Consider the following 21,144-nt stretch of genomic DNA (forward strand, 5'->3'; position numbering starts at 1 on the left):
TCATTACAAGCATTCTTAATTTCTAATGTTGGTAGCTCTCGACATTTCGTCGTCATCTTCGTCATCCTCGTCACCATCATCCATGGATTGAGCTTGAGAAGCACTTGGTGGCAAGGTTTTTGCAGCTTCATCTTCATCCTCGTCATCATCCGTCTCTTCTCCACTATCTGTTTCATCACTAAGGGTGGAATCAAATTTATCTTCGGCGTCCCTATCAAGTTCCACATCTCCACGAAGTATGGCCATATCAACATCTACAATGATTTCATTCGATGTATCGTTGCCCATATCCTCTATTGCATCAAAAGTAAGCACTACAAGGGCTTGAATAATTGAGTAATGTAGTTGTGAAATAAATACATTTCTAGGTTTAGAACTTCCTTTTTCACCCATATCAAAATCTGCCAAGTCGTCATCTTCATGTTTAGATGTTTTTTCCCTCTTTTTTGGCTTGGTCGAAGATGTGGATGAAAGTGAATTGTCAGACAGATCCTTTGTGTCCTGCACTAAACTGTCTTGAAATCTAAATCGAACACTTTTAGAGTTGTAATACATTTGCAAAATTGGAGTTCCCACTACAAGATTATTTTCGTTACAAAATTTTCTCTTTGTGAACATGGTATTAATTACAATGACCATCCAAGTTTTTCAATAATAACGTACATTCATTTCTTGATCTATTAAAACTACTTTGACTTTGTTTTTATATTCTACACCAGGATCACGTCCATAGTCTAGCAATGCCTCCAGACTTTTTCTAGTGGGTTGTATATATTCCACTCCATATCCCAGAATGATTAATCTTTAAAATTGTGTTAATTAATTATTGTTATCGTATTTAGTATTTTCATAGATCATTTGACATTTTCCAAAATTCAACAAAAAATAATTTAAATAATTATTCAAAACAAAAAACAATAATAACAAAACCTACATATCTGTTTCCTGTTGAATGATTCTTTTCAATTCCGAAATATTTGTAAACGGTAACGTCGTTCCAACCAACGAATTTAATTTCACTTCCGTTGTCGTCGTTGTATCTCCTTTTCTGGACGACGATGAAAGAGTAGGTGATTGATCCCTACTAGAATTTAAATCATCATCGTCATCAAGGCTATCCTGTGTCCGAAAAGCAGAACTCTCCTGTTTCCGAATTCTATTCCCGAAGGGTGATGGAATTTTGATCGAGACTCGTCCACTACTCATTTTTTTATTGTGTTTTTAAAAAGATTTCAAATTGTTTGAATGATACTATGAACACGTTGACGATTTCAAATTGTTGTTGTTTGTACATGATGATAAATGAGAGAGGATGAAATAGGCTTTTATGAGAAGAAGACTTCCTCTTTTAATTGCAAAAGAGTTTTTCATTTTCAAAAAAAAAATGTTCTCACAACTTTCTTCTTTTTATCACGATAGCATTTTAATGTTTTTCAAGTCGCTCCGAATTGCGATCAAGGATCAAATACTTGATCAAGTACAACGGATACATTATTCCAATCATGGAGAAATGGAAACACAATTTTTAATCTCCTATTATCTTGTGATGGCTTCTGTTGTGGTTGGAAGTTTTCTTTTGAGCAAAGCTTGTCGGAAGATGAGCGTGTATATTCTTTTTGTTTTGATTATAAATGCTTGCACAGATTTAATGATATGGGCATTGAATTTGAAAATATTATCGGAGGAGCTGTTGTTGCTGGATAAAACTACATTTCTCTCAATTTTACTCATCGTGAGATATGTTGTTGGATTCTACACTGTATCAATAATAGTTACTTCTATTACTTTTCGGAAGTATTTAAATGATGAGTAATACAGCAATTTGAAGTAAAATGTTAGATTCATGAAGACGGAAATCCAATTTTTATCTATGTCAACAAGAGAGAGGCCTTTACGATGGTTAAAATCTATCCCGTTTTGATCTGGGGTGACACATCGAACATAGATGAACTCCGTATCCTGATTGTAGTTCATGACAATATTCATTAATGGGTTCATGGTATTTACATCTTGTTTGCAGGTGAAAATTTGTTGAAAATTTCATGCAGAATTTTTGGTATTTGAGAGGCCAAGAATTTTGATCTCACATATTGTTGAAATCTTTCAGAAAAATAGTCGAGTTAGAAATTGGATATTTCCTCTGTTGCTCCTCACAATCTGGATTGGAACTAGCATCTGACATACTGTCATTTTTCAACATTTCAATCAATTGAGATGGTGAGTAATTTGGATTCGAACAAAGTTTTTCCAACAATTCAATTTCAGTTGATGTAAACAATTGATAGTCCTCAGAGCTAATTTTCAAAATAGAATCAAATAGCTCTTCTCGGAACTCTCTATTCCATGCTGAATACAGCTTTAACGTTTCTAAGGACTCTCAATGTTCGAATTTCAAAGTTCTCCACACCAATATGATACCCGCATATGATTTGTCGAGTGTTCCATATTTCCATATTTCTCTTCTGGTATTGTCGTTTGGATTGGAAACAATTTTGATTCCTTTCCATTGAAAATGTTCAGTACATTTCAATCAAAACACTAAAATTCTTTAAAAGTATGTTATTATTTCTTTTAAATATTATATGCATTTTTCCAACCTGTGGCACACTTCACTTGTCTTTCCTTATTTGAACTTTTCACATGGAAATGTCACCAATATTTTCAAGAATTGAAGACCCAATCGAATCTAAAAACTGAGCTCAGTATTTCATTCATTTTTTGAAAGATTATTTCACAATCCAAAAAAAGGTGTCCCATTCACATCCAACTTGCATTTTCACAACAAAAAAAACAAGATGAACAAACTGTCACTTGTCTTACTCTTCACCTTACTGCTCTTCGCAGCGGTCTATGTCGTAGAATCTGACTCTTACCGTCCAAAACGACATTGTCGTAAGAAATGTGTCCTTCACAAATACGTCCGTGTAAAATGTCTCAAACACAAAGTCGTTGGTCGTAAAAGGTTCAGTAACAAGTATACCATTGTTGGAAAAGGTCATCATTTAAAACACAAGAAATTCTTCAAGTGTGATAAAAACAGCAAACCATTTTTGTCATGTGTGTCAAACACAAATTTAGAAAGTTCTGTACCAAACATAAAATTAGAAAGATTTGCATTGCCGTTAAATCTCGTAAATGTAGGAAAGAAAGTGTGCAAGAAATTCTCTCGAAAGAAGGTCTGTGCTCGAAGAAAGAAGTTTTATAAGAGAAGAAAGATTATAATTTTCAAAAAGAATAGAAAATTTAGAAAGTTTAGAAAGAACAGAAAGTTCAGAAAACATAGAAAATTTGATTTTTACAATAAAGAATGAATTGCAGACGCAATTTTTTTGAACTAGTCAAAATTTTGAATACCAATTTTGAAATGAAAATTATACCAATTTTGAAAAGGTCAAAGATATAAATAAACGTGATTTGTGAGCCCCTTAAGTCTTGACATTCAACTTGTGTTCTATTCTTTTCGATAATTCAATGACATGTTGCTTAACACTTACGCATATGAAGATCCATGCTTGCCTGAACTGTCATTGATTGTTGTTGACACAATGATTCATGCAATACCATTCGAATAACTATATTTTTATTGATGAAGAAAGTTTTGGAATAATTGATTCATGGTCGACATGGTTTCATCTATTTGTGAAATGTCAATCACTTTGAAATCTCTTATAACTTGTTCTTTTCTTATTGGGTCTTGAATCTGGTTGAAAAATTGTTGAGTAAGGAATTGAATGTTCTTTTCAACAAATTTCTGATGTTCTTCATCGTGTGAATGATTCGAAATTTCTTCGGATTTTAACATTTCAATAAGCTCAGAAGGAGAGTGATAGGGATTGGAGCTGAATAATTCCAATAATTGTTTTTCTTGTTTGCTTAATTGTTGTAAATCTTTCTCTCCTAGTTTCAAAATAGAGTTCACTAAATGATCGTAATGTGATAGATTGAGATTCATTGGAATTTTCAAATCTTCTGGAAGCTGAATATTATTTGTGAATGAAACATCTCTCATGTCATACATTCTCAATTTGAAATCCATAACATTTCTTTTAGTGAAAACGACGTGAATGGGAATTGATTCCACACTTGGATCATTGATAAATTCTGAGAATAATTGTAATGACTCAAAGGTTCGATTTGTCATATCATCTTCATAACAGAATTGATTAAACTCAGATAAAGGAATTAAATATAAAATTCCAGAAAGTGGATTTGATCCATTGATGATTCGTTTCCACTTCTTTCTTTCATTTCTTTGACCACCTGTGTCGAAAATTCCAATCAAGTCATTTACATCTGATCCTCCTTTTAGCCAAATCTCAATAATTCCTGTTGTTTTAATATAGGAACTAAGAATGAGTTCAGTAAATACATGGTTCGTGTCACGAACGGCAAATTTATCTGAATTTGCGTCATATTCCAAAATATCTTCATAATACGACAAGAGATTTGCAAATCGTTCAATATTCATGTGACGAACAACATGTATGGGAACAGTCGTCATGGATTTTGGAATGAATTTGTTTGCAATATTTGTAAAATATAAACAAATTTGAGCAAGTGGTTCTGTTTCCCATAATTTGAGACTTGCTTTTGCCATTTCGACATCTTGTTCAATTGGAACAGACAGTTTCTCTTCATCATGCTTTATCAAACGTTGTGCAATGATTTCACTTTCTGGATGAATAAATTTCACATGAGGGAACAAAGCTTGTTTCACTTCAAATAAAATCGAATACGAAGAAGCAATATTCTTCAACAAGTGAGTTCTCCAATTTCTGAGATCGAAATTTGAAATGACATAATTCATCGAATGCAATTTTAAGAGTTTAGTGAGTGAGGACTTTCCACTTCCACCTGTTCCAAACAATGCCAATTTCACCTTGGGTTCACTCATTTGAGAAGGATCATTTGACAAGGATGCATACAATGGAGTGGAGAGAATTCTGAACTTTTCCGAAGAGGAGAAGGAGATGGCTTCATCTTCAGAGTCATCATTTTCTTCCCATCGATGTACCTGATTCAAAATGTTGTGTCCAAAGAGTGAGAGAAATTGAGTGGAATTGGCTGTGGTTGAAGAAGAGGAGGAGGAAGATCCTCCTCGGAAAAGTTCAGAGAAGCTGCTTTCCGAAGGACTGCAAAAGAGACCTCCTCCTGCTCCTCCTACTTGACCAGTCGAAGTAGTACAACCTTTTGTTTCATTGGTCTTCGTTTGGCTCGTAAAGGGATGAGGAAACAGAGAGGATGGTGAAGTTGTTGTCAATGACGTTGAATGATGATCTGCAAGAAGTGGTTGTTCTTGTTGTTGTTCAGTGTTGGTAGAAGAAGACTTGGAATGTTTGCGTTGTCGTTGAATGGTCTCAAATTGATCGTGTTGTTCACGGATGGATTCGAGGTTTTTACTTTCGATTTGTCCCATTTCTTTGTTGTTCTTGTTGTTGGTATTGTTGTTGGAGTTGTTGGTGGAAGATGACAAATCTTGAAAGCAAGGGGTGGTGCTTGATTTTTTGTGTCGACTGTGGAAATGGCACTCTCAATGAGAGACAAGGTCATGATTATTATGGGAAGAAAGGAGCGACAACAGTTACTAGTTAGTGTGTTCTCAGTGATGAATTTAACTAGAGACTTGACAGAAAGGGAAACGGTTTTGCTCAAAGCATCAAACCTTGCTGGTTTGAAAGGAATGGAAGGTGCCTTCAGAAAAGAGAACGATCAAAGTGGGCACAGGTTGCTGAGAAGGAGAAGAGAGAGTTTGGAGATTAAAATTTTTACACCCTTAACACACTGGTTGTTCGTTGAGTCCCAGGGAATGCATTGAAGAATTCAAACCTGACAGTTCACAAAACCAAATCTCATGACATGGCTCATCTTTTCCCGTGTTGTTAATTACAAGAGTTTCCTCCTCCATAATGACATCAAGCACATATAAGGAAGCGCATCTTGCTCAATTAAAGCTCATAAGGAAAGACACATACATATAAATTGGAATCGGAGATTAGACCAAATTTCAACTCAAATCCTTATTAGAAAGGTAGTTCAGGATAACAATGTTCTTGATAAATAGAGAATAATTTATTGTTGGAGTGGTTTCTAGAGAGGGACAGTGAGAAACAAGTACAGCGTAATTGTTACATCTCAACTCGTCTCTCGTCAAGACAGCTAATCAGTAGCTACTATACACGCACTTGTACAATCGTTTGGACTTAGAATGAGTAGTTACCTTGGTGTGGAGGTTGGTTTTGTGGTTGGTTCATTTGAACTTGGAAATGGCCCATACCATTGTTAGCATTTTGGTTCATCACACGTTGTTGAGGCATTCCTCCTTGTTGTTGATAAGAGTATTGTTGTTGAGGAACTTGTTGAGCTTGGCCCATCATTTGTTGTTGTGGCATACCATGTTGCATCATTCCTCCCTGTTGTCCCATCATTTGGTTTTGTGCCATTCCTCCTTGCATCATTTGTTGTTGTGCCATTCCACCTTGCATCATACCGCCTTGCATCATTCCTCCTTGATAATCTTCTTCTTCTTCATCTCCTTCCTCGTCTTCTTCACCTCCTCCGTTCATCATTTGTTGTTGAGAGGCCTCTGGAGCATTCAAACATTGTTGGATAAGATTCTTACCCTCAGTTTGAGTGATCAAAGGTTGAAGTTTTGGTGTAGCGAATGTATAGACGTGGCCCGTCTCGGAAGCAACTGTTTGTTCGAAAGTACGATCACGAGTTGGTGTTTTGAAAATGGTATTAAAATTAATTTTTGAATCAACAGATCAATTCACGAGTTAGTTTCAATATTTCAATTTTCAAATGTTACAACATTTACAACATACCTAACAACAACACTTGAGTACCGGTCAATGTCGAAAGTTCGTATGCCTTCTTCATGATACCAGCCTTTCTCTTACTGAATGTGATGTGACGACGAGACTTGTCCTGAATGAATTCAATGTTGATTTTCCTACGACCTGCTCTCTTCTTTGAGTTGGTTCCGCTTCCTGATTGTTGTGGAGACTCCGCATCACCACCTGATGACGTACCTGCACCAGTGTTGGCTTGAGTATTTTGAGTGGCACCAGCTCCTTGAGACATTTGGGTTGCACTTTTTTGATTTTGGAATTTGTTTTGTTATTAATAAAGCATTGAGATGAAATACAATCGTCAGTGTCAGGGAATTTGTTGAGGATACAGTGATTGATCAATGGCATTCATCATTATCGGCAAGTGTTGAGGTGATGGTACATCAATGTTATTGTCAGGAAAATCATTAAAAGTCATACGTACGCTTGGTTTTGTTGGTGGAGCATCATCATGACATCGGTTCCTCCTTGTGGAAGCTTTTGTTCTTCTTGGTTAGACATTTGTGTTCTGTTGTTGTTGTTGTTTGATGATCAATCATGTCAGTGGTTGGTTGGGCAGAGAGTAGAAGAAGTAACGGTTATTGTTATATATCGGTAGCAAAGGATGGAGTTATTATTTACAGTCATCATTATCATCATGGATTAGCAGATAGAGATGATCGTATTGTGTGGTGTTTGGCATATTGAGGAATGATGATGATCATCATCATCACCACCACCATCATCATCACGAAGAAGAACAACACAATATATATTGTTGATAAGTATGGTGATCAACGCCATCATGGAATGGCATGATCCGTAATAGCAAGTATCATCATGTACGTCGACGAGTCAAATCACCAATTCGTTGATGGCCATGTTTATATTTGAAAACGTTACGAGTATGGATCAACGATTTCATTTGGAGAGTTGTTGATAAAAAGAGGTTATGAGGCAAGTGTGCTTTTGAAGGAAAAAACCTACACTGAAAAAAACGATTTTTTAAAAATGTGCAACTGGATTGTTTCCGTTGTTTTTTTTGAATCTGAAGGTCACTCGTGTATTATTTGAGTGTATGTATATATTTGAAGGAATGAGCAGTGAGTGGAGGAGAAGGAATGTGTGTTTGTGTTTGTAGGAGGAGAAGGGATCGAAAATGTTATGAATGGTCTTTGAAAAGAGAATCAATGATCTTTTGATTGGATTTGGCAGCGCCAACAAAAAGGGTTTACAACTTTGTCCAAGATTTTAATTGGACCAAAGGGCATCACTTGTCAGAACCAAAAATAACCGTTTCCCGCCACAATATCTCTTCAAAATAAATGAATCCTTTTATCACACACCAAATGCATGTACAGAGTGAGGTCATTCATTGCACAGTAGAGTTATATTGAGATACATCAAACCCTCAACAATTACCCTGCTTATCGATTATTTAAGTTATTTACAAATTTAGAATATGTTAAAGCCACGAAACAACATCAAAAATAATGAAACGATATTTTCGACCCTCCGATACCGAAGGAGAGAATTCAGCTATCAATTTGGACGATGAAGATCTTCGTATATTCTTGCATTATGATTCCGAAAACGAAACTTTGAAGGAAGAAGAACCTCTCCCTGTGGAAGATCATCAACACAATTTGCTGATGAATCGAAACAACACCACAAAGAAGAGAAAACCGAACCATATTTTTGAATGTGTCGATATATTTTCTCAATTAACCAATGATATCTTTGCACACGAAATTTTTCAATATTTATCATTGAAGTTTGTTCTATCGTCGTTGAGACTTGTGTCAAAACACGCCAATCAAGTCGTCTTGTCCTATGTGCTGACATTCGAATTCCCACTATTCTTTTATCCGGATCTTTCGGCAGAAAAGGATCACGAGTTAGTTCATGGAGCAAATATTTACTTATCGGACATTCCATCAAATTCTACAAAAGATTACTTGTCATTGTTTGAAAATGCAAGACGTCTTTTTTGTAATCAAGGACATGGAATTTTATATCATTTGAGAGATGTGAACTTCTCTAGATTGGAAGCATTATATTTCTATGATTGTTCTTTAGATTTTACAAGTGTGAAATATATACTCAAAGGAAGCCTTTTGTATGTCAAGTTTATTTGTTTCCTTGTTAATCGATTGGGAGATGATGGAGCTCGAGCAGTTGTAGAAAAATTAGGCCACCAATTAATTGGACTAGCAATCACTAATGATTGTCTCACAGATCGCGCAGCAGAGTTTATGATTTCTACAGCTTTACCTTCTTTAACTTATTTAAATTTAAGCAACAACTCCATCTCTGAGACAGGATTCCAACAAGTGCTAGACATTTCTTCCCTCAAAATCCTCTCTATTGCTTTTAATGATATGAATGGAGATGAAATTTCGAAAGGACGTTGCAAGTTAAAATTTTTAAATGTTGCTGGAAATACTTTCGATTATGAATCGTTGGAAGATTTTTCAAAAATAATTTATTTATCTACAGATCAGAACTTTGTATATGGCTTGAATAACCATGAATATAATGGTATTATTGATAATTGTATACCTGATCTATTTCCAATGCAACTCAGAGAATTGAAATATGATAAGCAAGCCAAAGGAACAGTTTATTATACACAATTTATGAGATGCATCAAGTTAAATAGAATTCTTGAAGCTAACTTCTTTAAAAAACAATCAATCATTAATTTGAAAGCATCTCAAACTCCTAAAACACAATATTTAATTGGAAAGATGCATGTGCTGACAAAAGACTACCAAAAAGCTCTCGCAGTCCTCAAAAATTGCTTGTATAGAGATGCTTATTATGAAATTGCAGAACTGTATTTTCATGGAAAAGGCACAGAAAAAGATTACTCAGAGGCCTTATCTTATTATTTAGAATATAAAAATTACAAAAAGAAAGATCATAATAGCAACAAACTTCCAACAAATTATCAAATTGGATATTGCTACTACAAGGAGGAAGGATTGAAGAAAGCAAAGCTCCATTTACAAAAATCAAAAGACAATAGAAGAAACAAAATACTTGGAAAAATTTATTATCGTGAAAACGAGTTCCAACTCGCCTACTCCTATCTTAAGCAATGTGACACAGGTGCATCTGCATACCTTCTTTCTAAAATGTTTCAAAAGGGAAAGGGTGTTGACGTGTCATTAGAAAAAGCTTATCACTATCTTCTGATTGCAGTGGGACGACGCTATTCCAAGGCCTTTTATCGATTAGGAAAATGGTATGAACGAGGAATGAGTCCAATTCTTGAGAAGGATATTTATAAGGCAATCTATTACTATGATTTAGCGAGATTTCGAAAATCTTTTTATCGTTTGGGAATGCTCTACTATCATGGAGAGTATGGGATTGAAGTTAATTTCAACAAAGCAAAACACTATTTGACACAATTACCAGAAAACTGCTCCATTTTAGATGCATGGATTTGTCTTGGAAGAATATACCAAGCTGAAAATGATATGGAAAGTGCTTACATTCCCTACTCGAGAGCAGCTTCTCTAGGTCACAAACTAGTCAATAGGGTTATTGGTGAAATCGATTATTACAATGGAAAATACAAGAGTGCTCTCTCACATTTAACCAAATATTTGAATGAAGATGAGTTTTGTGAAAGAGTTGCTCTCAAGATTGCTAGAATTTATTACCACCATACGAAAGATTTACAGAAGAGTCTGACCTCCTATCAGATCGTTGATCATTTACCAGAGGCACAAGCAGCGATTGGCGTTTTTTATTCATCACTTGATGATGAAGATCGAAAATCAATACCTTATGGACAAGAAAAGATTTTGAATTTTCTAAAGATGGCAGCTGAACATGGATATTCTCAAGCTCAGTATCATCTTGCTCTGAAATATCTTGAAGAAAAGAATGCTGAACAGTCACTATTTTGGATGAAGAAAGCATTTGAGACAGGAAGTATTTCTCGATTTGAATTGTTTACTCTATGCATGAAGATGGGAAATATTGAGCAAGCTCTCTATCAATTACAACACATTTCAAACTATTCTCTTTCATTCTTTCAAAAGGAAACAATCACTTCTCATTTATATAATGCTCAACAATATAATGCTCTTATGGATTGGGTGCACGCTTTGCCAAATCATGACGAACTAATGAACAACAAGATTTGTCTCATGTTCATCAAAGGACAAGGCGTACCAAAAGATTTGATGAAAGCGATTGATATTTTACTATTCACTTTTACAAACTATTTAGAATATTCAGAACTTTGCCAATATTTGAAAAGTGAGTTAAATTTTCAACAGTTGGATAAGACTAGTATAGAGTATGCATTGTTAAAGCTTATAGAGTTACAAACAGCTAAAGTTTCCAGAGAATACATTCCATTTCTCTTCATGAAAGTGTTGTATCAAAACAACTTTTCAGAGTATGCATTGAAATTACTCGAAACGAGAATGCAAGGCACAAGAGAACGAGCTCTAAGACACATCATCCATAATGACCCATTAATGGCTATTCACGAATTGTTGGATCCAATCACGCATGGAATTTTGAGTTATTCTTTGGAGGAAACTCTTAATAACTTTAGGGACTTGTGTTCCACAAACGAAATATTGAAACTATTTATGAATAATCAACACCAATTTAAAGATAGTGGTCATCCAATGGATAAAATGGCTTACGAGATGTTTAAGAATGTCGGAATGGAGGAGACTGGTATTGATTATTTGGACCGAATTGCAATGACTGGAAATTCCTTCAAAAAGCATGAAGTTGCAACCATTTATGAGTATCATTTGAATAATTTTTCAAAGGCAATGTATTGGTATGAACAATCAGGATTGCCTCAATCCATGTATATGATTTCTGAGATGTATCGAATTGGAAAAGGCCCTGTCTGTAAAAATGTGAAAAAATCAGTGGAAATTTTGGAATGCATTATTAATAATTTAACACAACAACAGATCGATTATGGTTATACCTTGTTTTATTTAGCGTCACAATGTGCAAAAGAAAATGGTGGATTGGCGATCAAGTTTTTGGAAAGAGCTATCGAAAATGGATATGGCCAAACAGCACGACATGAAAAGTTAAGAATTGCATCTCTTTATGAAACATTGGACATGTTGGAAAAAGCAGAACAATATTATTCAGATGCCATTCCTTTTAAAAATGCAAGTGAAAAATTCGAAAGATTGAAGAAACGAAAGATGACTTCAAATAGCCAATCCAGTGATGTGAAAAAAGAGGAAACTGAACGATTTGGTGACTTGATTCTGGATGTAGAAGAATAATAATGAGAGATTAATCTTGTGAAAATTCGTGTTACTGTGACTACTACGCATACAAATAAACGGATCAGATATACCCAACTATTGATAGTAAATATATGACTTCAAATAAGTGTTAATGTAAGGATTCATCACGGGCTTTGGATTATCTCCAGTGGCAACATGAATCAATCCATAGTTTCTTTTTCTTGTCCATTTCAAATGTTTGAAACTCCAACCATCTTTCAACTCACTACTAAACTTGAGCATGAATTCCATCGAGAGGCCTGTAGCCCAGTCAAATTCATTATTTGAGACAGAAGAGCTGGTGAGCTGTTTGAAAATTAATTCATCATTATGACGAATCTCAGTCACTCCACCAATATGCACATCACCACCAACAAACAACGCTTCTCTATTTGGTTGTGATTGTTTCCACTTCTTAATGAGTTCTAAAATTCCAATTTGTTCATCATAATTCTTGCCATAATTCCAATGATCTCTCATGTCTGAGAGTTTGCTCGTGATTTTTGGTAGAGTGTCTGTCATCTTCTTTGTGAGGAATACCAATGGTACAGAACACACACAAATTAATGCCTTAATTTTTGGAGCAGCAAGTTCTCCATTAAAAAGCCATTCACGTAAATCATCCCATTGTGGTTGTGTTAAAAACACCTTGTCACCTGCTTGTTCATGGAGAAATGATCGAGCAGCTCTTAAATCAAAGAAAAGAATTCCATAATCGCCATAAATTTGATAATATCCTTCATGTTTTTGGGAAAGTTGTGTTGTCACTGTTGGATCATAAATATCCGCTTCATCTCTCAATTGTCTTTGATACTCCCAATACACTTGTCTACAAGTTTGGAAAATCGCGAATATTCATGACATGGCATGATTAAAATTCACATGAACATTGCGAAAAGTCACACGTCAAAATTTAGAACACTTATTCACTCAGTCACACAAACACATACCTTGCAAGAGTTCCAATGTAATATTCCACTGAGTTTTTGTCACGATCACATGCATCGCTTCCCCAATCGTCACGAATTTCATGATCATCCAAAATCATCAAATTGCTCACTTGTGCTAACAATTTACGAGTGGGAGGATGATTCCAATTCAACCGATAGTACTTTCTATACAGTTCCTTAATTTCATTTTCCTCATTGGGTGTCAATTTTGTCCTTCCATCACAAATACGAACTGCTTCATCAAATGCATTGTGACCACAATCAGAATAAATTTGATCTCCAACATGAAGTAAAACATCAATTTCATCTCCTCTTTCCAACATTCTTTCCCAAATATCTCGATCTGGAATACGTCTTTCAATCAAATTGCAACTCACGACAGAGACATTCAAGTGATGAGGTCTTTCACTAATATTTTCAATGGAATCATCAACCATTGTTTTCACAATTGCAAATCTATTTCTTCGATTCAAAATATTTAGAAATTCTACTCGATACACATAATCTGGTTTTAAACCTTCAATGGTAAATCCAAAGGGAATATTTGCATGTGGAATGACGACATTTTTTTTGATAATTTCATGCTCTGGAACTTTTTCTAATTCCTTTCTCGATGTGGAATAATGTAATTGTTTGAGAATGTTTTTGTGATAAGAGGATCGAGTGTCATTCAAATGAAGATGGAAAAATCTCTTCTCTAAATAGTCTCTTCTCTTTTCCAAGTGAGTTCTTGGAGCAATTGGATAACAAACGACTTGTAATGGATCTTCTTTTGGCATTCGAGTGGAACATTCAACAAGAATTCTTGCACTTGTCGATTTCACAAATCCAACGACTGGACCAACAGTCATGAGTGTGTTCTCAAACAAGTGAGTGATTGGTTTTTCATAGAAGGATTGAGAATGTTGTCGAGCTAATTCTTCTTCTTCTGGAGAAGGAATGGCTTCGAAAATTAATTCAATTTTTCCTTGATCGGAGCCAACAAGAGGATAGATACGTTTTTGTTTTTGTTTGGGTTTCAAGTTGAGGCCAAACACTTGAATCATGACGAAACCAATGACTGTTTGGAACACGAGAGTTGTGAAATGATGGGAGTGAATATATATGAGAGAGAGTGTGAAATGAAAGACAGTTCTTAATTGTAACAATTATACTTACAGTCGTTTTTTGTAAACTTGTCCCAATCCATCACTATAAGTGGTCGAATGGACAGTTGGCCGATAAGTTTCAAAATGGTCCGTTTTTAAAAAGCAACCATGGTTGACATAATTTTCCCACAAGACCAAATATGGTAATTTGATGAGTTCAACGAATCACAAACTGTCACAATCACAGTAGTGGCAGAGGTAACTTACCTCTAATCATCAACAAAGCATCCATGGGATCACTATTAAACTCATTCTCATCTTCATCATCAGAATTGATTTCTTCTTCTACGGCGTCTTCACTTGTCGATGTAGAACTCTTCAACGCTTTAAATTGTTCTCGATTTACAGGAAAATCAAATTCAAATGTTTCGTTAAACACTGGATTCAATTCTTTCATGATAATTTTTGTTTTTTTAATATCGGATGGGTTTTTAGGAGGTTCTAGATATTTGTTTAATTTTGAGTTGACTACCCATAATTCCACAAATCTAATTAGTGATGTGTTATGAGCGTAGACATTTTGAAATTTAAATGCATCATCATCATGATCAAATATTCAATGGTTAATGTCAAGGAAGGATCAAATATATTCAATTTCACACTCATGAATCAATCACTTACGGATCAGACAAACCATTGTTGTCCATGGCAGGTAACTCGAAAGCTTTCGCAACAGTCACTTTGAGACGCATGATGAGGGTGAAAACAGTTTGAGAAGTGATCGAAGAGGTAGAGGGTGTGCGACGATGAAATTTTTGTCGTGTTTGAAATTTTTTAAAAGGTAATCTTCTATTTTGACAGTTCAGCAGAACTTTATGACAGCCATCTCCCAAACGCTAGTTTTCTTCAGTGAACGGTTTAGTAGAATGATTCAGGAGCGAACATTAATAAGGGTAGAAGGTTAAAAAAGTTCATGGTACTACTAAAAGCTTTCAAAAACTTTTTAATATTCACAAAAGTAAGGTCATCGAAATTCATTCCATTCACCAAACCTTTAAAAATTGCCTCTCGACAACTTGATCTAGCTATATATGTTATTATTCTCATCATGGAATTCTCTTTATCTTTTTTCTTTCACAAAGAATCTCAATAAAAATCCTGCCAGCACAATAAAGAATACAGCAAAGAGTGACGTAAGAATAACATCTGCATAAAAGTTTTCATACTGAAAACCTAATTCTTTTAAGAAGAAATCACCATCTCCTGGGAATGATGGAAAACCCTTTGGATCGATCACAATTGGAAAACCTAAAGTTCAGTGTGAATAAATGATTTTCAAGATTCTTGCATTACAACTTACCATGCAACTCATTAATTAAAAGTGCTTCATAGGCATATCCAAAATATGAAAAGTATTTGATCCATGACAAATAGACAGGAAGAGATTCAATGTTCAAAATAAATCCAGCCATGAGCATATTTCCAAGAATTAACAAAATACTTGATAAATTTCCTGATCCAACATTTGGTGCAATGGCTCCAATGCAATAACAAAGCGCACCACTTGCAATGTTGAAAATAATCAAAATAAGAAGGAACCAGAAGAAGTGTGAACTGATTTCTCTCAATCCAATCATCCACTGTGTGGTGTGTGAAATTAAATTTTCAAAGATATTCCGTGAATGAACAACCTATTTGAATTTTTCACACACTAATACTTACATAGGCAATGCTTCCCATTAAAATCGGAGGAATAACTCTGAGAGGAATCAAGTCAAACAAAATCTTAGACAAAAAGTAAGCAAATGAATAATAATAACCATTCGCTCGTTCTCTCACATAAATTGTTCTCTCAGTAATAAATAATTCGAGACTGGACATGGCAGCAAAATTCAATAAAGCACACATAAAGAATATAGAACCCATTCGATTCTGACATGCCTGAATATTATTTCCTTGTTGGAAATAAACAATACCCAAAAGTAAGCCCATGATTATCGCACTTGCATAGTGAGCTGGCATTAAATAGAGATTTCTATAAAAGTTTTGAAAACACCTCTTAGAAAGTACAAATAATTGAGTATAAAATGATGTTGCATATTCTTCAATTTTCTTGTCATAGATGGGTTTTGAATCATCTGCTTTTAGGAGAGGAACACCTTCGCCATCCTCATTGCTGTTAAATGATTTGTAAATAGGTTGTTCAATATGAGTTTCCTGTGTAAAATCTTTTTCATGGTTATTGACAGCATTCTGATGCAATATTTCATCATGTTTGTTATGGGATGATTTAGAATGCTCAGAGAGCAAGGTCATGGTGTCCAACAAAAAGTCAGCAGGATTATAGTGAGCTGGACAATCATAGCCAAGTTTTGAGAGATAGGTCAATGAACCCATAGCGCTTCCACTGTAAAATATTCTTCCATCCTTCAATAGCAATAAATTATCAAATTGTTCAAAAATATTAGAACGAGGTTGATGAATGCTGAAAATGACCGTTCTGTTGTGTTTGGTTGCTAATTCACAAATAGTTTTCATGACTGAAACTGCATGATAAGAATCCAATCCTGATGTGGGTTCATCACAATATAATATTTGAGGAGAAATAACCAATTCACATGCAATGCTGACTCGACGTTTTTCACCACCACTGATTCCTCTTGTCATGGAGTCACCAATTTTTCGATCACGAATGTGTGAAATTCCAAGCTCTTCCATGACTTGTTCAACTCTTCGTTTCTTTTCTGCGTATGGAATTGCGTCTGGAAGCCGAAGCTCAGCACTGAACATGATGGATTCAAAAACAGTCATTGTTCCCATTAGGTGATCATCTTGTTGTGAGACGTAGCCAGCCATTCGTTTGTATTGAGAATAATCAATAGGTTTGTCATTGACGAGTAATTCTCCTCTCACATCTCCAGTTTTGCATCTTCCAGCAAGAATATCCAAAAGTGATGATTTACCTAAATTCATACAGAATTACAATTGTATCAGAAATATTCGTGTGAAGTCCATGTGATGCTTTAAAAAGCTCATTACACTTACCTGCTCCAGAAGGTCCCATAATGGCTGTGACACTTCCAGGTTTAAATATGTGAGTGATACCGTGTAAGAGAGTAATTCTATTCTTGGTCTTAATATGAAGTACTTGTTCTCTTTCTTCTTCGCTCTCTTCTTTGGCAATGTCCTCTTCATTGACTCCATTCACATCTTGTAAAGTTTTCAATTTCTTTGAAGTTCTGATCATGTATGTCAAGTTTCTTATTTCCAATTTTGCTCCAAATTGATTATTGCCTGTTTCCATCATTTCCTTGTATTCTCTCGTTATTACTCGTGTTTGATATTTTGAGTAAATAATACTGAATATTATTACAAAGATCAGTAACAGTAATATTATGGAACCTATAGTTGCTGAAACAATTTGTCTAGTGTAATCTGGAACTGGTGGCTTGGGTGGTGGAATATATTCTCCGAGACATTCAGAAGCATGATCACATAATGTTTCAATAATTCCAGGAAAATTTTCATGTTTCACTAAATTTTCATTTCAATCACAATTATGTCTTCATAAATTGGACAAAAACATACCAATACAAGATTTTGTCTCATTATTACAAGTCACATCAGCATAACCGGTCATGTGAGACAAGATAAATATAACAAAAGGATTTTCACATTTGGGACTAATCATTGAACAATTACATCCACTTGTAGATTTGCACTTGTATTCAATTTGAACACCATCCTCTCCAAGAGAAAGGACACAATCATGAAATGTGCAATAAAATGTTTCTGCCAATGATGAATCTGACTTGTCAAAAGCTCTAAAATAACATGTACCTCCCTCTGTTTCACTATTTTCCATGCCCATGCAATCAATTGTGATGTAATTTCCCATGAGTGGAATCATTCTTTGTGACGTGACTTCGCAACTATAAAGTTTTTCTTTATGTGGAATATAGGTCATATCACAAACACTGTTATTATTGTTCAATAAAGATTTGCAAACAGCATCAGTCGTACATTGTCTACAATCCAATCCACCCCATCCAGGTTGACATGTACATACTGGAGAATTTGCATCACCAAAATTTGAAACGAGTAGAGAGGATAATGTGGTTGCACTTGAAATATTCACTACTGGTGATGAGGAAGTTACTTTGTTCAATGACACTGTCGACGAAATGGGAGATCCATGTACACAATCAATGAGTGAACAATTTTTAATTCCTCGTGAGAGGTCGTTTGTGAAACCAGGCATACAATCACAGGCCGTTCTTGCTGCGTTGCACGTTCCGGCATTCATGCAATAGGAATCTGATTTACAAATTTGCCAGACCCATTGTGCCTGTACAAATACACTTGAACGATTATTGTTGTTGTCATTGCTTTGGTGAGAGAAGAATAAAAGAAAATTTAATGTGATGATGGCAAGAAGGATTGGAAATGACTTGAGATTCCGCACAGGGCGTCCATTGTTGGTCATTATTTTTTGTGGGAGTGCTGAGATTCTGGAACTCCCAAAGCTCTTACACGGTTACGCATTCACAACGCAACTGAAATGACAGCAGCATGCTGGATAAATATTGCTTCGAAAGGAATGGATGACAACATCCTTTGAAACACATGTGCGAGTATAATAATAACTTATCAAAATTATTGTTGTTATTGATGAAAATATGTGATCTCTCTCTACAACATTATGCTACAAATAGAGAATGAATTAAATAGGTCAGCAATTTCAAAATAACTCATTTCTCTTGAAAAAAACGTCCTAATGAACATGCATAGCTCTGCATGAATGTGCAATAAATTAATATCTCATTCCATTGTTGTGGTTATTAAAGGTTGGTTGTGTTGGATAGCCCCTTCCCATCATTGGTGGCGGGCCATTCATCATGAAATTACCATTATTGAGAGGTGGTGGACCATTCATAAATCCTCCGTTCATTGGTGGTGGTGGGCCGTTCATAAATCCATTGTTGTTGAGTGGTGGTGGACCATTCATCAAAGGTGATCCTGTAGTTGGTGGATAACCTCTTCCCATAGGTGGCATCATGTATGGTGGTGGGCCAGTTGGTCTGACACCGTTGTTAATTGGAGGTGGCATTCTGATACCATTGTTGTTGTTAAGTGGTGGTGGACCTCCAGGAATAATGAGTGGTTGATTTGGATTTTGAGGTGGACCGTTTCGAAGAGGTTGAACTGGAGGAGATTCAAACATTGCAAGAACGCTATCCTTTCCGCTGACCACTGGAGTGTTATTAGAATTTTGTGAAGTCACATTATCTCTAATGACAAATTGTTGCAAGTCATCCTTGTTGTCGTCGAAAGAAATAAGAGAAGGAGTGCTTGTTGATGGCTGAATTTTTGGAGTTGGTGTTTTAGAGGCATTACTAATGTTGTTTCTGCTGTTACTGTTGGAGTTTGCCATCGAACTAACTTCATCTTGTGATGAAACTGAACGTAAATTGGAGGTTGATGGTGTTTTTGAAGCAAAGTTTTGTGTAGAGGCTGATGTTCTTAGAGGGGTGCTTGGAGTAGTAGCAGGTGATGATTCCTCGCTATCGTTGCCCAATTTTAAATTACCATATTGTCTGGCTTCTTCCTCTTTATCAATCCAGATTTTTCGTTCATACTTGGCTCTGATAAACTTTTCGACAGTTGCTGTGTCCGTATCTGGATTAGGTTTTTCCTTGTCCAACTTGGCTTCATAGATGGCATTTGCTTTCTCGTTACCGAACAATTCAACCATCCTTGTTTGCTCATCATTCCATGAATCGAGACCAACACTTCGAACTTTGGAAATGTGAGTACCCAATTTTCTGTGCAAACCAGCACATCGAATACAAACAAATACTCCCTGAGTGGTACTGGCCCATTGAGGACCACGAGCGTTACAATCAGCACAAACTTTGTTTCCAGGCAACTTTAACAAATCGGCAACAATTTTCTTGTTCCTAGAATTGTTTTCTCCCTTTGATGCCATTCCGAATGTTGTAGGATTTTTGTTGTGATCCAATAATAATTGTGATTATAAAGTTATTGTTGTTATTGTGAATAAAATTGTATCAACGCGATGACGAAAAAAGTTACTGCTTCTGCCGCTGTTAAAGTGATAACGAAAAAATTCAAGTCGTAACGGTGAGGTTTCAAAAGGGAGAGAGCAGTAATTTTTTTTGAACGTTGAGCGAATGTCGTGCTTTAGCTGAGGAAAGAAATTGACGTTGATGATGAATCCCAGTCGTCATATTTGAATGATCCACAAATTGTTAATGAGGATCATTCGTGGAGTCCAATTAAAAGGAATTAGGATGATGAAAAAGGAACTTCATAAAAATTCATCTCGTGTCATGGTTGCAGAACCTTGGTATTGCTCAATTCCGATCTGAGATCGATGTCATCCAATCATCAACATCTTCTCTCGAATGATATTTTCAATCAAGACATATTCCGAATCATTCTTTCCTTTCTATCTATCAAGGATTTAATGAATTTACATTTAGTAAGCAAAGGTTTGCAAATTTGCCAAATGACCACCATGGACTGTTGGTGGAAAAGTTTTTATCATTCGAAAATGGCTCTATTTAGGGATTCCAGTCGAACAAAAGGACAGACCATCATGATGAAGATGAGAACTATTGAAACAGCAACACATGATTTTAGGAAACATTTAATTGAGGCCTCAAAAGTGTACAATGTGAAACCATTGAAATGCAGATACTATTGTAAACGAGAAATTATGAAATTTAACTTGAACCAATTGATGGAAAGTTCAACCTCTACAAAAATCGAAGTGGTGGTTGCAGGTAATGGAGCATCAGGAAAAACATGGTTGCTGATGAGATTCAGTTCCTGGATTTGACGGTTTTACACCAACAATAATGGATCAATGTAGCCACATTATCTCTGTACAGGGCAAACCATTTACATTAGATTTACATGACTCGTTAGGAAATGCTGAATATGGGGATCGATTAAGGCC

At 35.5% G+C, this 21,144-nt stretch overlaps 7 protein-coding genes across 7 annotated transcripts; 1 reads left to right on the forward strand and 6 right to left on the reverse strand.

Moving 5' to 3' along the window:
- Window positions 1-15: 15 nt before the first annotated feature.
- On the reverse strand, window positions 16-1,206 carry FDP41_001720 (uncharacterized protein; the record flags this gene model as incomplete). The annotated part of the gene is made up of 3 exons (XM_044704836.1): window positions 16-606; window positions 664-802; window positions 935-1,206. 3 exons carry the CDS (start codon window positions 1,204-1,206, stop codon window positions 16-18), a joined length of 1,002 nt encoding a protein of 333 aa, XP_044564090.1.
- Window positions 1,207-3,580: 2,374 nt separating this feature from the next.
- Window positions 3,581-5,416, reverse strand: FDP41_001721 (uncharacterized protein; the record flags this gene model as incomplete). The annotated part of the gene is made up of 1 exon (XM_044704837.1): window positions 3,581-5,416. One exon carries the CDS (start codon window positions 5,414-5,416, stop codon window positions 3,581-3,583), a length of 1,836 nt encoding a protein of 611 aa, XP_044564091.1.
- A 784-nt stretch (window positions 5,417-6,200) lies between these two features.
- On the reverse strand, window positions 6,201-7,352 carry FDP41_001722 (uncharacterized protein; the record flags this gene model as incomplete). Its single annotated transcript, XM_044704838.1, has 3 exons — window positions 6,201-6,691; window positions 6,825-7,093; window positions 7,276-7,352. The coding sequence occupies 3 exons, from the start codon at window positions 7,350-7,352 to the stop codon at window positions 6,201-6,203; spliced, it is 837 nt and encodes a 278-aa protein (XP_044564092.1).
- A 971-nt stretch (window positions 7,353-8,323) lies between these two features.
- Window positions 8,324-12,118, forward strand: FDP41_001723 (uncharacterized protein; the record flags this gene model as incomplete). Its single annotated transcript, XM_044704839.1, has 1 exon — window positions 8,324-12,118. One exon carries the CDS (start codon window positions 8,324-8,326, stop codon window positions 12,116-12,118), a length of 3,795 nt encoding a protein of 1,264 aa, XP_044564093.1.
- Window positions 12,119-12,196: 78 nt separating this feature from the next.
- FDP41_001724 (uncharacterized protein) lies at window positions 12,197-14,911 on the reverse strand (the record flags this gene model as incomplete). The annotated part of the gene is made up of 5 exons (XM_044704840.1): window positions 12,197-12,950; window positions 13,072-14,131; window positions 14,230-14,262; window positions 14,427-14,707; window positions 14,841-14,911. 5 exons carry the CDS (start codon window positions 14,909-14,911, stop codon window positions 12,197-12,199), a joined length of 2,199 nt encoding a protein of 732 aa, XP_044564094.1.
- A 368-nt stretch (window positions 14,912-15,279) lies between these two features.
- FDP41_001725 (uncharacterized protein) lies at window positions 15,280-18,645 on the reverse strand (the record flags this gene model as incomplete). The annotated part of the gene is made up of 5 exons (XM_044704841.1): window positions 15,280-15,467; window positions 15,520-15,799; window positions 15,882-17,122; window positions 17,205-17,693; window positions 17,748-18,645. 5 exons carry the CDS (start codon window positions 18,643-18,645, stop codon window positions 15,280-15,282), a joined length of 3,096 nt encoding a protein of 1,031 aa, XP_044564095.1.
- A 327-nt stretch (window positions 18,646-18,972) lies between these two features.
- On the reverse strand, window positions 18,973-20,148 carry FDP41_001726 (uncharacterized protein; the record flags this gene model as incomplete). The annotated part of the gene is made up of 1 exon (XM_044704842.1): window positions 18,973-20,148. One exon carries the CDS (start codon window positions 20,146-20,148, stop codon window positions 18,973-18,975), a length of 1,176 nt encoding a protein of 391 aa, XP_044564096.1.
- Between the last annotated feature and the right edge of the window lie 996 nt (window positions 20,149-21,144).

This window comes from Naegleria fowleri (assembly GCF_008403515.1).
Source record: "Naegleria fowleri strain ATCC 30894 chromosome Unknown tig27, whole genome shotgun sequence".
Lineage (NCBI taxonomy): Eukaryota > Heterolobosea > Eutetramitea > Acrasida > Naegleriidae > Naegleria > Naegleria fowleri.